Source organism: Epinephelus moara, chromosome 23 (assembly GCF_006386435.1).
Source record: "Epinephelus moara isolate mb chromosome 23, YSFRI_EMoa_1.0, whole genome shotgun sequence".
Lineage (NCBI taxonomy): Eukaryota > Metazoa > Chordata > Actinopteri > Perciformes > Serranidae > Epinephelus > Epinephelus moara.
The window spans coordinates 29209263-29227111 of record NC_065528.1 but is presented as its reverse complement, the minus strand read 5'-3'; the positions used below and the strand labels follow the sequence as shown (position 1 = coordinate 29227111).

Here is a 17849-nt window from a genome sequence, read left to right as displayed (position 1 = left end):
TTCATCTGCAGTCCCTGGCACGCTGATGGTTTATGTGTATATAAGAAACAAAAAAATTAAGTTAAACTGGTTCTACAGAAAGGAAAAGACATTAATGTTGCCCATAATTTGGATTACTAAATTAAACAGACTACAGCGGCACAACATTTTGCATTGTAACGTAACACTGCAATGAAAATAACTCATAATGTTATATTTCTGTTGAGTGAAGTGAAGATTTAACTCATTTCTAACATCTTATTGTAATATTAATATTTTTGTATCATTTCACTACATGTTTATTTTGTAATGTGAAGATTCAAAAAATGTGTTTTCTTGGGAAAAAGGCACATTTCCCCTGAAAATTGTTTTTAGAGTTATAGTAATAGTATGACATGTATGATACAGACAGAAACAGTAACTGAAATTTCCACTGAAGTTCATGTTAAAATGTGACGGTCACAGATACCAAAACTATCTGATGATGACTCATCATTCAAAAGCAGAACAGATTAATTTTCTAACTGCTGTTCGCTGGATGGTTGTTCCTGTAATGAAATGACCTACTTCACCAGGTAGTCAGATGTCACTGCCCTGTGGTTATTATTATTACTACAATTATTAATGATAAAAATGATGATAATAATTAATTAATTAATTAATGTTAATTAATAAATAATAATAATAGTTTTCTCCCTTGTCTATACACCTGTTATGCGTCATACAGCTCTACAAATAAATAAATAAAAATACTAATACTGCACTAGAGTTTTTCCCCATCGCTCACTACTGCCCTCACCTTACTGGAAAAAGAAAAGCAGGCAAACCAACTCTAAAAGTTAAAATGTATTTAAATGAGTTCCACCCTTTTTAAACATATATTCTGAATTAAAACAGCATTAAAACTATGAAACTATGATTGTCCCTCATCTAAGCTCAGTGAATGTGCTCTTTGAGTCTTCTTTGTTTTGTTGTTTCACAAAGAAGTTTCACTTCTAATGTGGGTGGATACATCACTGTTGCGTTCAAAGTCTCCTCGGAAATTTAAGTTTTTCAACTGCACATGAAATATTTACACTTTGAGTGGGGTTAGAAATCAAATGGCATGGAGCTCTAGTAAAAGGAGGGATCAGGCTTAAAAACACAGCCTGTTTATCATCAACTTCAATTAATACGCAAGATAATGTTAATGTCCTGCGCCTCCTTTAGTTTAGTTTGGTTTATTTAAGAAGGAGCAGTGTAAATTAATAAATACACAGGGTATAAAAATGCTAGAGGGAGACAAAAGGCTATTTTTTACCCGCCTTGTCCGAGATGTTACACAAGGCTACCTGGAAATAAAACAAAGCACAAAGAAACAAAGAGAGGAAAAAGATAACAGGGATTAAAAAAAAGTTGATGCAATATAAACAGACATACAAATAAATGTGCCCTATATAACAACAACAAATAAGCAAACAAGGGGGGAAAAATCCTCTTCCTTTGTTATTTTTCTTTATTCTGCACTAAGTTTAAGCATTAGTTGTAAGAAGTGTTAATATTCCCACAGTCATTGAACGCCTCATAGTATCAGGGTTAATGCACCGTGTGTGCTCCCCCCGGTCTGTGTGAGAAATGCTCGGGTGGAGAGCAGCCTCTGAGATCTTCACCGGTCTGTCACAGGTTAGTGCGACTCTTTTTAATATTCTCACAAACTAATTTTAACTGAACTATTCCTGATATTTAACCGCATTAATGACCCGCTGTGTTTCACTTTTGTTCAGTAACAACATGCATTAATAACTTTCACACTGCAGCAAGAGCATAAAAGCATAAACGGCTTAATGTGTCTGTGACATTTCTAGTGGTTTCTATTTTAGTTCTCCCTTTTGTTTTGAAACACGCACTGTGAGCTTGTTGGTTAATTTGGCTACATAAAACACATGTAAATCACATTGCATGTAAATGTCCTGAATTCAAAATCTGCCCTGAAGTATACAGGTATTAGCAGCAACCTGTAACTTTAAATATCAAATTAAAATTACTCATCATGCAGCACAGTGACCCCTGTCAATGGCATAATATACTATGTATTATTAATGGTGCTTTAACACTTAAATTATTGACTAAATTAATAATAATCCAACTACTTAGCTACTTTATATGCATGTAGGTGGTTTAATCTATGGTGAGGTATCTTGTATTAACAGATCAGATGGTCTCTGTGTGTAAATATAAAAAGTAACTACAGCAGTCAAATATGCGATGAGTACAAAGGGCAATATTTTCTCTTAAATACAGTAATACATGTTGGAAATACAGGTGCAGGACACCTGAACTGTATAACAGTATTGAGTAAATATAATTAGCTACATTCCAGCCTTGCAAAGAAACAATACATTAGTACATTAGCAGCATTTTGATGTTATAGCTGGTTGAATTTAACTATTTTATATGGAGTTTGGTCGTTACATCAATAGGCATGCATTGTGTTTTATAGTAATACTATAATACTAATCATAATAATAATGCATTTTATTTATAGGTGCCTTTCAAAGCACTCAGGACACCTTACAAGACAAAGTAAAAAAAAAAAAAAAGCATTCATAAAATCAAACATTTCCATAATATACAATATAAGTTAATAAAATGACCAGACACAAATCAGAATCCTAAATATTAGGTATACATCATCTTTAATAAATCATCATCAGTGCAAGTCTCAATATGTGTGTCACCATTAAATCAGACCTGAATATGAAGGTGGAAAGGGAGTGATATGTTGTGAAATCTGACTCTGCAAAGTAACTGTAACTGTAGAATACTGTAAATGACGTGAGTGAACATGTCTGTCACTGAAATGTTGTTTTATATCTTAAAAACGAATCATGTATTTTGTGTCTAAACTCTTCTGTCTGCAAAGAAACTATAGCTGTTAAAAATGACCATATTTCCCTCTTAAACACTGAAGAATTAAAAGGATGATGTAAAATACAAGTACCTCAGAGTTGTGGTGAAAGTACAGTACGTGAGGAAACGAGGGAATGTTGGTTACACTCTCACACTGTGAATTAAAGGAATGCTTTACTCACAAAATGATCATTTGTGTATCAGTTAGTCACGCTGTGTTACCTTGAATTCATGAAGAGAATTTTGTTTTTCTCACATGGATGGTAAACAGCAAACATATTGATTTATTGTTTGATTTTAACAGCAGCAAAGCTATATCAAAGCATCTGTTTTAAGGGCTGCCCCCTGAAAGTTAGAGACTCGAATCACCAGTTGGAGACACCTCAGTCAACTGAGATTCCTCCAAGTTGAGCTGTCAAGGTTTTTTGTTTGTTTGGGTTATTTTGTCAGTCAGTGTACTTATGGGGACGCTTAAGGCCGTGTTTCCGTTTTGATAAAAGTTCCACGTTCAGGCAACAATGTTTTTATGACAATAACCGTGCACACGGATCCGCAAAAATGACCAAAAACGCTGTAGTATACCTCCAGGCGAGTAGTTGGCAGTGTGACTTCATAATGACACAACACACACCTGCACACATGTGCTTCCTTGTACAGATCGTTGATGTATAAACTAACAAAATGGCAACCGCACGAACCGCACATTTGTCTGGACGGACGATGAGGTGTAGTTGCTACAATAAATCTACACTTTGCTGGAGAAGCATTGATAAATTCGACAGAGCTCGAGAGTCCGCCATTGTTGTTGTGATGGTCGACTTTCTCGCCGCTGTGGTGTAAACGATCGGCCAAAAGACAACTAAAGTTTACCGTTTTTGGTTGAAGTTGTTGTTGGATAAACAGGACCTAAATCCCCAGATTTAGCAGCGGAGTGAGCGCTCCTTGCTTTCTGCTCTTCAGCTGAAAGCAGGCAGCTGCAGACACAGAGGCAGCTGCCCAGAGGAAGAGAGGCTTTGTCCGGTCATTCTCCGAGATAACGTTATCTTCTGCCTCCTTGCTTAGAAGCGGTGAATTCACGGCTCACTGCAACTTAATACAACACAGTCTCTGGCTTTTGTTTGATATCTAATGTTGGCAAAAACGTTGTTGCACATTTCTGATCCATCGTTAGCACCGTTAGCTTGTTTACTATATTCATATTGACCAGCTAAATCTGATTCAGCTGACATAATTCTGAGTCGGGTACAGCCCTATTGTTGTTCAACGTGGCCCCGCATCAATCAGTAAATCAATATGTTTGTCGTTTTCGGAAGAGGCGAACATCGTTGAGGGTGAAAAGCCTTTAGGCACTGCAGTTACAGTATTAAAGTTTCTCATCAAATGGCCTCTTTTCCCAAAGAAAGACTAGCAACTAGCAAGGTAGTTAATTAAAGACGGCTGTTGAAAGTCTATCTTCTACCTTTGTATTTGTGACCACTTCAGGGACACTCTGAGCATCTGGGCTCCTCTCAAAGTGGCAGCTATACTCAAAGGCTTCTGTCACACACATGGACCTCCTGTCAATAACAACAATCATCTCCCCTCCTCTTCCTCCTCTTCTCTTGGCTACTTCAAAGAGCTGTGACACACACACACTCACACACACACTGTGCTTTGATGGCTCTCGGTACAGAGGGGTCAGGTGGAAGCCCGTTTGACTTTGCCCTCCCTCATGAAAGCTTTGAGCAAAGGTCTCACTGGTACTTGACCTTCCCTGCATCTCCATCTGTGTGTTTGAGGACGGGCGGGGGTGGCATTTGAGCACCCATGGGTGGTTTGCCGTGAAGCCAACGCACCGCCTCAGATGGCACCCTGATGCCTGCACACATAAAAGTGTGTGCTCAGAGAAAACACGACATAAAAAAAGTGTTTATTCTCTCTGTTGGCTGTACTGAAAGAGATAAACATCAACCACAGAGCCGACCACAGAGATTCGACAGCTCCTGTTCGTACGCCTCGATATTAGATAACCGAGACCGGCTCACAGGAGTGAAACCTGAAGAGGGATAATAAAGCCCATGTTTAAGTCCTCGTGTGGGAAAGCACATTAGATTTCATCAGCAGCTGATTTACAACCTTTGAGCTGCTGTTTTGGTTTTAACAATGACCCCTATGTGTGTACTGTCTAAATCCTCTTACAGTTGGAGTACAGTTACTTCATGAGGAAGAAAGAGGCCATAGATGGTGTAATCTCATTAGGATGTCACCACAGGCTTCATACTCTACATCACTTTAGCTCAAAAGCTGCCATACAACTGTTTTACTTCACTTTATGTTGCGTATTACATAAAATTATGTGAACTTTTATTGAGTATCACATCAGCCCTCTGCGTCAGACCTGTAGCATATCTATATGAAACAGTAACGACCCAAACAAGTAGAAAACAAGTACATTAACTTACGAAGAAAGTAGTAGCACTTAAGAATGATGGGTATGCTGCTGATGCTTCTGCAACAGTAAGCCTTCATCAGAGCTTTAAGGGGAAAAGCCTGACAAGAACGTATTTATAGATCTACTTTTTTATTAAGTAGATAAGCCGTTGAGAAAAAGCAATCTATACAAAATATTCGGTAAAACCTTCCCTTAGATCTGTCAGTTCCGTAACAGTATGTGTACAGACTTTTATCAGGAAAACTGATAAATTAAATTCAACAAACACATCCATCTAGTTTATTTATTAACCTTTCCCCACTAGTTAAGTCAGCTAAATGAAAGTCATTTAAGTAAGTGTTTCCCAACTGGTCCAGCCACAGGTTCCAGATTTCGTCTTCGTTCAACGTCCAGACATACTTGCGTTTGGCCATCATCAAGGTAGTTTGCTGTCTCTGTCAAGTATCTGTCCATTAGTCATTCACTCTACAGCAGGAAACGGCACTTCAAAATAAAAGCTCTGTGCTGGAAATTCACTGTACTTAAAAATAAAGTGTGTTTTTTACAAAGTTGATTCGTAAGCAAATCACTTACGGTACATTCAGAATAGACCAGCCTCTGTTGGTTAGCTGAGCTATTTTATTGTGAGGACACCGTGGCAATGAGAGAACCATTTCAAAAATTGATTTCTCACTAAAATAAGTGCTGGTTGGTGGATCAGATACACGCCAATTAAACACCGTCTCTTGTTCACTCCTCAACTCCTCAGTTTCTCCTTCTTTGCCACAGTACAAAAGAACCAAGACTTGTTCATGTTCCTGCTTATTTCCTGCTCGATGCTGGAGAGAGCGTACCGATTGGCTGTTGACAACGTTCACAGTATTGAACTTCGATATACACATACGCCAAGATTAAAAACTTACTGCTATAATAAACACGTTTGATTCTGTCAGAATGTCAAGATGGGAAAGGTTTGGGGTGACTTGGGGCATTCGTCGACTTGGCATTTTTCTTCTGTAGAAAAGCAGTGGTAGGGTGCTGGGTAACGCCTCATCCCAGCCCTTTTTTAATGACACACTGCACTAGGGTTTTGTTTCTATGATAACAATAGCTTGACAATGACGTTAGCTAGGTAGCTAACACAACGCTACGTTAAAAGAGGACTGACAACACCGCTAACAACAACCTCACAATGATACGAGATTAAAACACAACACTAATGGGGCGATCACACAGAGATGAAACGCTAGAAGCGCAACGCCAGTAAAACAATTGTTTTCCTATGACACGGCGCATCTGACCGGCGTTCAAGGGTCTTTTTAGACGGGCGTTTTTCCGGCATCTTTTTAGACGCGTGTTTTTGTAGACGCTTCTTTTTAGACGCGCGTAGACGCTGAAAAGTTAAAATATTTTCAACTTTTTGAGCATCAGACGCCAGTAGCACCATTCGTCATTGTCGTCATTGGCCCAGGCAGCCAATCAAATCCTCCTTCCTGTTTTGTTGTGGCAGTTACGGCAGTTTACGGCAGTTACGAGCGACAGACAACACAATGCAATCCGAAGACGAGAAATTTATCCTGACAATATTTGATTTTTAAGAATTATACAACACACGCACACCTCAGTACTCGAACAAACACAGAAGGAGACACGCATGGAGCTGTGCGAGCAGCGCAACGAATTTGTCTGTTGAGTACAATGTAATTGGCAACGACGATATCGTTGTAGCAGCTAGTTAACTTTCAGACAGTGGGATATGTGAGAGGGCTGGTGACCTTATTTCATAGTTCACAGTTTCTGTGCTGCATGTTTATGTATGAAAAGTGCTAGAAGTTCACAGTTTCTGTGCTGCATGTTTATGTATGAAAAGTGCTAGATAAACAAAGTTGGATTTGATTTGATAGCTCGTGATAGTTTCATGTAAGCTAGTACTGTCTCTACTGTCTTTGAGGGAAACACTATATTCAAGGGGAGACTAATTGTGTGTGTGTTGCGCACGCACCTCAGCTCCACAGGCGCTCCTTGCTGTTTTGTTTTTTTGTCTAGCGCATATTGAATAAGCGCTTCCAGCGCTTCAAGCGTCTTTGAAGCGTCCACGTCTCTAGCGTCTCAGTTCTGTGTCATCGCCCCCTTAGCCGTAACATTCAGTGTTCGGCTGACCTTCTCACGCAAATGGGCCTTTCTGTCTTTGTTGTAAAGTCTCTGACGTATCGTACAGCTCAGGATACATAGTAGCTAAAGGAGCCGCAGTAACGACACAAGCGGCATTTCGAAAAGCTCAGAGATTTTCAACTAGAAGCGCTCAGAGCAGCCCCGCACATAAAAGCTTGATTGGGAACAACTAAAAAAAGTTGCCAGCGCTGAGAACAACAACAACAACAACAAAAAAAAAAACGCTCCGTGGGCACACATAGCTCGGACTGAGTTATATGACCACCTAATACCAAATGATCAAGATCACAGGAGAGAACAACAACAACTTAAGTAAAACTCTCATGATTTACTCCGACGTTTGTCTATGACAATTAAATTGCTCGTAATGTCGTTCGCTGTAAGACAAGCATAAGTTGTCAAATGGTAGTGACAAGAGTAAATGTACAGTGTCGTTAATGTCACCCTTTTTTTTTTTTGTCAACATCACAGGCATCTGGGCAAACAGACTGCAGCAATCAGTAACCCAGTTACTAGTATTGTATACTGGAAACATGACCACAACATGATTTCTCTGTACTTGTGTAATCTCCATATCCCAATTATGATAATGACCTGGATAAGCCTCATAAAAGGGTCATTTATCTCCATGTACATGTGGAAAAAATGAAATATTATTTGTACTAGGATAAACTCAGTTTCAACCTCAATAAATTCACAGTTGGGCAGCGTCTTACAACACGAAATGTACATTAAAGCACACAGAATCATGCTTTAATGTAACCAGTTTCACAATTATACTGAGGCAAGTTATTTTTTGCACATTAGCCAGACATGAAAACATGTGAAAATGTTACAAAAAAGATTCGGTTGATGGTCAAAGCTGAGTTTACCTAATCATGTCTCAATCTCAGTCTGTGGTTTTCTAATATACAGGCACATACAAGTTAAGGTTTTGGGGGAAAAGAAGTAACTCGAGGAAGATTAAAGTCTAATAAGAGTTCCCAACTCTTCATTAAAACATTAAATCTTCACATAAATGTCCGAAGCTGAAGGTACACCAGCCAATTGAAGTTAGAGGACTTATAATACAGGAAGCAACGGTTGTTAATGCTTTATGATGCTGATAAGGTTTGTTTACAACAGTGACACTGTAAACACAGCAGTTAAATAGGAACTATACTTTAAAAAATCTATCTTTTCAATCACATATGTGGATTGTCAAGTATCAAAAAACATATTGGGACTTTAAGTCAAGTAATCTTTAATATATCAGGATAATTGAGAAGGGATGACGCTAATGTAGAATTCTTTTTACCATCGAGTATGTATTTTTTAGCTTCTAACTTGTATTTAGTTCATCACAATGCATCATCCTACAGAAACCCTCAGTGTCTCGCTGTTCTCTGCCCACCTTCTCAAAATTTAGAGCAGCCGGGTTTTTTGTTGTTTTTCTATCTAGTGTTTGCAACAGCCCCACCTGTGAAGCTTCAAAATGAAAAATAAAAACCACCTCGACACACAGGAAGTGTGGTTACCTCGTTGTAACTCAGGCACCGGAAGTTGTACTCCTCCTGCAGTGAACGCAGCGCTATACGACAAGGTTCAAAGTGTGGGAGTCTGCAGCACTGCACATTTAGGGGGGAGTGCGTGGGTGTGGGTGAGAATATCAATATCAGGATCAATATCAGTCTGTGATTATATGTGCATAATTATATGCAGATGAAGACATTTATGTAAGGTAGATTTAATGGGGTAAAAATAAGATATAATTGAAAGAACTGGTCCAAATTACACGTGAGGACAAATAGAACAAAACTGAGGCCTGTAGCACCAAATAACGTAATCAGTTCCTGAAAAAAATAATAAAATTTGCATTTAACTTGATCAAAAATGTAATAAAACCCAATAATCTAATAATTTGACCAATAATGTAATAAAATGTCCTGACTGATACTGACATTTTTACCATAATACTACATTATTACACAGTACAAAGTGATACAAACTTTGCCTCGTCAGTAAATAAAATATCCCCCCATGAAATTTAACAGATTCTCACAACTGGAAAAGTGAAAAAAACAAAACAAAACTATGACACAGCTCCTCTGCAACACAGACCTCCTGTCTATTTCTGTAAGCTGAAACCATTTCCCTCAGTGGAAACAAAGCTTTTATTTATTTTAATTTCACAGTTAAGAAACAGTAAATTGTGTAGATAATAAAGCCTCCACTAAAATAGCATTTTAAGTCTATTGTGTGATTTATCTTGGCTTCATATGAGCAGAGGAAATCTCTGCTAGCTGCTAGGCTAATTTATACTAAAATGCACTAATAACGTTAGCATGTTGTATTTGTTTGGAAAACGTGTTGTTTTGACAGTGAACCTTGTGAGTTGTAATGGAGCCGAATTTTGTAATATTACCTTTGTTAAATGTTGCTGTTGTCCCTGGTTTTATACGAGTAAAGGAAAAGTCTGCTAGCCGCTAGGCTAATTTATACAATGTAAAATGTCATAGGCTTGTGCTAAAATCATTAGCATGTTGTATTTGTGGGGAAAATGTGTCCAGATAAAGACAAGTGCTTTGTCTGTGAATGCTGCGAGTTATAGTGAAGCTGATTTGTGTACTTGCATTTGAATTTGTGTGTGTGTTGAATATGTGTGCTTTTGGACGAACTCCTTTTACAACACTTCACAGGAAACCCACCGCTAACTAGTGGTTTGGTGGTGTAACTGCAGAATGACAGACACACCATAGCACAAGTATAAATGCTCACAACAGCATAGTGTTGGCTCTGCATAGAATTGACGCACAAGTATAAATCCGCCTTTAAGAAGGTTAACTGCATATTAGAAACACAGCATTGCAGGCTAAACACTGACCAACAACTTAGGTAAAACACTGGATATTTCCATTTCACTGTGCAACAAAAGCATGGACCTAGGTTTTGGAAAAAACATTATGGTTTGGTTCTACGTTCACACGAGAAGCAAACATGGACCTCCTGGGTCAAAGTCCGGTGTTGTTGGACCCATCCGCTACCACTCCTGCCCATTCTATACCGATCTTTCCAGCTCTATAAATTACGTTGTTGTCTGGTGGTGTTTCAAACTTACGCCAATGCTGTATCATACCACCGCAAAAGGATGTCTGTTATTCGTTGGGGTCTGACGCAAAAATCAATGACCAAGCGGCAGTATTTGACGACTGGGAATGAGACCAGGTTGAAAAAAAATTGCCCAAGCCTATTGGTTAGATATTTTTCAATTTGATTGAATACCAAACATTTGATCCATCCCACATGGGATTACAAGACACCTTTTTTTCATACATCTTCCAGTCTTGCATACACAAAAACATGGAGAAGGAAAGAAACAAAAGAAAACTAAAAATAAGACTATAAACATATCCAAAATGAACTGTTCACATTAGGAACTCTCACATATTTACAGATTATCGCGAGAGCTTTTTTTTTCCTTCAAATAAGTATATTTATTTACATTTCCATTGTGCTCTACTGGATTTATTTCCACCGTGAAAGACTTCCTGTGGTTACGTCTCTGTGAGCGACCCTTCTTATATTACACATATTCATTTGATCCATTATCAATATGAAAATATTGATCAGTGCAGCCTTCAACCACCCAGGAAACACAGAATACTTTAATTAAGGGGGTGCATAAAAAACGTTAAGATGTTTAATGTTGGCTCAGAATCCACCTACTGAACTTAATGTTTCTATGTATGCCCAGGGGCTGGGTTATGACACACTATTCACATGACACACTGACTCAGGGTCAGTGAGGGTTTACTGTGAAGAAGGTGACTCGCTGCTTCTGACGATGACGACATGACAACAAGTATTGCGGACTCAGGCACACGCAGTTGCATATTTCTGATCTGCGTTTAGTATTTCAGCTCTATTAATAGTCACCTGCCGGCCTCCTCTCCACCACTGGGACTGACACACACACACACACACACACACACACACACACACAACTCTCTGCCAAGCCTCAAATATCACATCGACCGTCACCAACTCGAAGACTTTGCTATCAAAAGTGCTGCATTAGAGGGGTGTTACTGTAGTTATATCTGTGGTTGATCACACAAAGAAAATGTTTTAGAGATCATTTTATTTTTACAATGTGCTAAAAACGTCTGCCATGTCTGACAGCTGGTGTTTACAAGTGCTGAAGGTAGGGGCGGCTTTATTTTTGCTCCAGGTATAGAGCACTGATTTGTTATCTTGCTTTGGGCTCTTGGGAGTGAACAAGGTTCCTCAAACATTTTCTTAGTTTTTTTGTTTTGTTTACTTTGCAGATTTAGTTTAAAACCCCGCTTCGACAGCCAGCTGGAGCAAAGTTCTGCAGGAAAACTCACTCACAGCTTGTGGTTACAGTGCGGCGGGTGATGAAATATCTCCTTCTTTGTCTCCGTCTCTTCCTCTCACAGGTTCTTTAAAGCGTCAAGGGCGGAAAACAGCAGATCCTCCTCCTCTGCCTCCTCCTCCCCCTGCCAGACTCATCTTGCCTCTGGAGGAAAAGGGGCAGTTGGCGTGTGCTGCGGCGGAGGAAAGGTGGTTGACAGCAACGCCGGAGCCATCTCTCCAAAATCTATCTCTTGAAACTGCTTTGCAAAGACGGTGTCGTCCAAATTTTTCCTTAAGGTTGTTTGGATATTTGCGAGGAGGTCAGAGAATAAAAGCCAGCAGCCATGTCTCCTTTCTTGCGGATTGGGTTCTCCAACTTTGAGATCGATCCCGGTCTGGCCTATCACGAGGAGGTGCTGAACCCGTACTGTGCGGTTTACATGAAGGAGGCCATCGACACAGGTTAGTGACTTGCTTCGCTTGGGTTCATTTGTGTTTGTGAAATATACCTAATGTGTATGACTTATAAACAAGAAAAAGTAGGTTAAATCAGTGGCGGTTCACCAAAGTGTCATCTTCAAATGTCCAAAACCAACGATACTCAGTTTACAATGACATGAAACAGAAAGGAAGTATCAAATCCTCACACTGTGAAGCTCGAACCAGAGAATATTTGTTTTTTGCTTGACAACCGAATCAAACAGTGAAGCAATTATCAGAATCCTCACTAACTAATTTTCTGTCCATTAACTAATTGGTAATCAACTGATTGTTCAAGCACAAGTGATCCAACCAGAGTTAGACCAATATAAATCTGTAGGCAACAGGCCAAGATTTTGGCAATGGAAGTGTTCTGGTTTCTGTTTGCAGTTTGATTAGTACTGACTCATCATGTTTAAGTGGCAGGTAAACAGTCTGTGTGGAGAGGCAGAATGCTTGGGCGAAATGGAACCTCATACTCAATGACTATCGTCTGATGACGAGTTACCTCTAGCTTTCTAAAAAATGTATCTGCAGATATATGTTTAAAGACAAGCATAAATGACTGGGGCATGGAAGAGGAAGACTTTGCTCAGATATCTGCTAGCTACACTGGATCAGCCCGTTACATTGGCCCTCGCCCCCAGAGGCTTTATTGTCATCAGACCGATAGCCGATAGGTTCGGATATCGGACCAATGTCTCAGCATTTGTTGACCTTGAGGAATCAGCTGTAGCTTAGCCATCATCGTCCAATTAGAATGTGCTGATAATCGATTACTAAGGCTGTAATGGTTTGTGTATTCGTACTGAACCTTCACGGTATAAGGGGCACAGGTTGGTGCACGCTGAACACTCGGTATGTAGATTGATGCATCTATTGTGGAACCAACATTCACAAGAGTGAGTTTTGCCAGGAAACTTTTAGCCGTTTGCCGTTTGCTGTGAATCGTTCACACACAGTATGATGAACTCAAATGAAACAGTGGAGCTGGAAGAGCTGTCTGAGTACCTAGATGGTAACAACAGCAATGGAGTTGTGTTGAAGACGAGGACGGTGTGTCGGCGTTGCTTCACAGTTGTAGGGTCTGTGAACAGAAACACATCCAACAAGCTAACGCTCATTCACCGGCGTGCTCTGATGTGCCAGGATGATAAATGTTTGGGTGCTTTGAAGGTTTAAATACAGCCAAGGTGGCACCAATTAAAACACCCCTCCCAAAGCATCCTATCTTATTTTTTTACCATGAAAATGGTTTAACAAAGTTGTCAGTGGGAAAAGAGTTACCTCAGACCCCTGCAAGAGGATTCCGTTTGTCTTTGACACTTCTGTCTGTTCACAGTAAATGAAAAGAAACGTGTCATTGTTCATTTTTTCCACTGTGCCAAACTCGCACTGAACCATGACCTCTGCATACCCTGACTCTGCTACTGATTACATACATGTGTATTGGCACTGTGGAGGCTGTGTCGCCCGGTTTATATGTTTAAGATAATCCCAATACTATCTGTGGGAAGACTTCAACCAAAAATGTATACGTTTTAGTTGTGGTTATACCATCATCCAGGGTTTAGTTTCATAGTTAAAACTAGAGTTTAGTCCGTAAACCAGTTAGGCCATCAACAGAAAATTTATCAGTAAGTCTATCAATAATCGATTCATTGTTTAAAAGTTTAGCTTCATTTCAGCTTTTTAAATGTGACGATGTGCAAACAAGCAATGTGAATCTGTCACCTTGTGCTCTGGGAAACTGTAATTACAAGTTTCTGACACTTTATGGTCAAAATGTTTAATCATTTATTGAGAAAATAAGTAGTAATGAAAGTACATATTAGCTGCAGCCCTACCTTTTCCATCCTTACAAAGAAAACTGCTTCAGATGACAACCTACATAGTATTTTGTGCCTTTAAACGTTTGATAACACAGAATAGCATTTAGACATTTATTCCAGCTCATGACAGCTTTAACATTTGCTCCTTTAAGCCCCACATGCTCACTGGGTCTTTCTCAGAAAAATATTAATTCCTCTGCCACTCAGGAAGTGATGCATTTTATGTTCAGTAACGCAAAAAACTGTGGGTGTTTGGAATAAATAGAAATGCAGAAGTATTGTCATTATTTTTAGACGTCTGACAGAATACGGAGCAAAATGTAGCAACAAGTAAAGTTATAAAAGAACTCACAGGTTGTTTTTTTAGAGAATCAGCTATTTTCACTTTCAGTTTTAAAGAGTTCAACACTGTTCATCATATAGTCGTAGTGACTGCAGCTTATAGGATGACTAAGACTAAGAGTATGTGTGTATGTGCTGTATGTACTGTAACAGTAGGAGGTCTGAGGCATAGGATGCCAGGCTCCATATAGTTGGGCCTGTGTGAGAATTCAACAACAGATAAAGATAGCACTGTCAATGCGAGCAAGTCCATTTATTTTACACAATATCCCTAATTTTTTAAGATCTTCACTGCAGCTGTTGATTCACGGTCATTGTCACAACTTTGGGAAACTTCCCAGCGTGATAACAGACCAAGAGCAGATATCTTTGTTCTGCATCTGGCTATCTTTAACCGCTGGTGAATATGAGTGCAGGATTAGAGCTAAAAACAGAGTGACACTGAGAGGAAAGAGGAGGGCTCTGATGTTTCTTTTCCTCTGTGAAACCACAAGACTGATCCTATACGAGGCTGCACGGAGAGGCCCTGCAGTGTGTTTCATTTACACTGTTCTGACTCAGTGGAGGGACGATGGCCCTTGGTTTCATTTCACTTCAACTCAGATAAAAATCTGTTTTCATGTCTGAATGACACCGACTTAAGCAAGAAAACACAGGAAAAAATACTATTATTATTATCGTTAGTAGACAATAATTATTATTGTCACTATTATATCGATACTCGGGTTGCAACAGTTTGAAGATTTCAAGGTACGATAACCGTCTCAGAAAATAATGCTGTTTCACAGTGTCATGGTATCAAAAAAATATAATTACTATAGGTCAAAATGACGGAAAATGAAGGGTTATTGTTGGTTGAACAGACGTTTTATTACTATAAGTGAAACTTAAAAACATTTTTTTAATGGAAGTCTGTGTGAATAGTTTTTAAAAATAACTATAATTAAGTTCAGATTCTCCGTCTAGTTGCATTTTTTTCCAATATCGTAGATAAGTAAATGAACATGGTACGACAACGGTCAATTTTAATATCATGGTATACCGCTGCAACCTTAACTGATACAACTCATGATGTTTTTACATTGAAACTACAATTATACCTATTAAACAAAAACAATATTTAAACGTAAAATTACAAACAATACCAGATTTTACCTTAGTATTAGCATATATTGTACATCACATAAAATAAGCTTCAGTGGTTTCACTTCGTGATGGAAGAAGAGCTCAGTATAGCTGCTTGATTATGGCAAAAATCATACTCCCAATTATTTTGGTCAATGCTGAGATCACGATCATTTAGCATGGTTACTCATTGACTTTGGAAACAATCACACATTTATGGAACTGTGGATATTCTTGACCTTTAGATCTAATTCAACTGTAGGTGACTCACTGGCCATAATTCATACTGTGACATTTAAAGGTCCAGGGTGTAGGATTTAGAGGCATTTATTGGTAGAATTGTTATGTTTTCGTTACCTTAGAATGAGCCATTTATATCTGCATACGGAGTGGGTCCTCTTCCATGGAGTCCACCATGTTGTTCCTACAGTAGCCCAGAATGGACAAACCAAACACTGGCTATAGGGTCATCTGCGATTTTCCATTGGCAACTGTAGTTCTCCTACAAGCTTGGCAAACGGTAGAAGTTTCAGTTCTGCAACCTCACCGTTAAATGCCACTGAAATTTTATACAGTGGACATTGAAGGCATTTAAATACCCGCATATTGTCAGTAAGAAAAATGAAATAACACCAGTGTCATGTAATGTAACTCTCTATCATAAGACTCTGAACTGTAGATTTTATAATAACTAGATACTGGACCCCAAAATGGCACCTATTCATTCTGGTGTAGTTGCTCAACAGGCGCATATGACAAAAAAGTTATCTAGTTTCTGGGTTTACTTATGCAGTATGCAGCCCGCTGATAATGCGCAGTAGTGTTTCTCCCGCTGGCCCCCCCCACAAGTTCCCGCTTGGCTCACAGACTTTACATTGTGATGACGTCCCAGATTTTTAAACCGCTCTTCTCCAATTGAGGAAAGTTTTACAAATATAAAACCACCATGGTTAAAAAATTCAGATCAGGAGTCATAATTGACCTGGTCTGCATTCGCAAGTGTCCTTTCAACAGTTTTACAGACGTCTCTTTTACAATGGCCTATGGAGAAAACAATTTCTTGCCAGCAGGGGATTTTTTTTTCCGCTGCAATACCACAAGTGGCCACTGGGAAAAATTTGCTGCAAGGCTGAGCAGCTTTCCCGGGGCCTACTTTGAACTGTTGATCACTCCTGAATTGCAGCTTATGCTTCTTTAAACAGGGCAGAGACAACAGACTGGCACTCTGTAGCAGGGCTCAAGCACTTTGACCATATAGTTTAATACTGTATTCTCTATGACGTGCAGTATCATACGAATATGGTCAGATATATATACTGATTAACACTCTTTAGCATTAATTTTTTCTTTGGCACTGTGTAAATCTGAAAAGCACAAAAGTTTTAGCATCAAAATTACTTAAAGTAAAAGTACTCGTTATGCAGACTGGTCCATTTCAGATCTATTAATATTATATTACTGCATTATAATTACTGATGCATTAATGTGTGGTCACTTTAATTTTGCAGCTGGTAAAGGTGGGGATAAGTTAACTACTTTATATACTGCTGAGTAGCTTAATCTACAATGATACATAATTGTATATTAGTTGATATGTATTTTGGTTTCATTATCTGAATCTGCAAATTAACTAAAATATTCAGTGGAGAAAAAAATACAATATATGCCTTCAAATGTAATAAGTAGCATGAAATGGAAACACTGCAGTAATGATTATATTTAAGTAGAGTACTTGGGTAAATGTAGTTACATTTCCTTTCTGCCAACCACCCTGACCTTCACCCAGCTACTGCTGCTGCTAGATGTTTTTATAATGCTGCTTCTAACTACCACTGACCAGAAGTCAGTGCATATTACAATCTGAAACAGACCACCAATGACCTTCACTTTACTAATGCACTGCAAAGCTGAATATAATCTTACCATTGTGGATTTTAAATAAAACTTATACACTGAACATGTCTTTTTTAGCCTTGTGATGTAACAATAGCTTTTTCATAAATTTAGAGGAATTAAAAGTACAACAGTTGCCTCCAAACACAGTGAAGGATGAATATAAAGTTGCTTAAATTTAAATACTTGAGTACAAGTATCTCAAAATAGTGCTTAAGGTCAGTACTTGAGTAAATGTACTAAATTACAGTTCATCCCTGTGAACTGTTTTTGGCAGTTTGCTCAGTGGCCCCATGCTGAGTTTGTGAAATTAAGGGCTGATGATGAGAAACTCCCAGTCTGGCCAAAAAATAAAAATAAAGGAGCAGATA

At 38.8% G+C, this 17849-nt stretch overlaps 1 protein-coding gene across 2 annotated transcripts in view; it reads left to right on the top strand.

Moving 5' to 3' along the window:
- The first annotated feature begins 1578 nt into the window (after positions 1–1578).
- prkcq (protein kinase C, theta) overlaps positions 1579–17849 on the top strand; it is a 41463-nt gene continuing 25192 nt past the window's right edge. The window contains exons 1-2 of one of the 2 annotated variants that reach the window (XM_050036310.1): positions 1579–1641; positions 11890–12268. In XM_050036310.1, the coding sequence (XP_049892267.1) occupies positions 12151–12268 (118 nt within the window). In that variant the 5' untranslated portion in view covers positions 1579–1641; positions 11890–12150. Of the gene's footprint in view, positions 1642–11513; positions 11634–11889; positions 12269–17849 lie in introns of those variants that run through there. The other variant, XM_050036309.1, reaches the window with a different exon arrangement.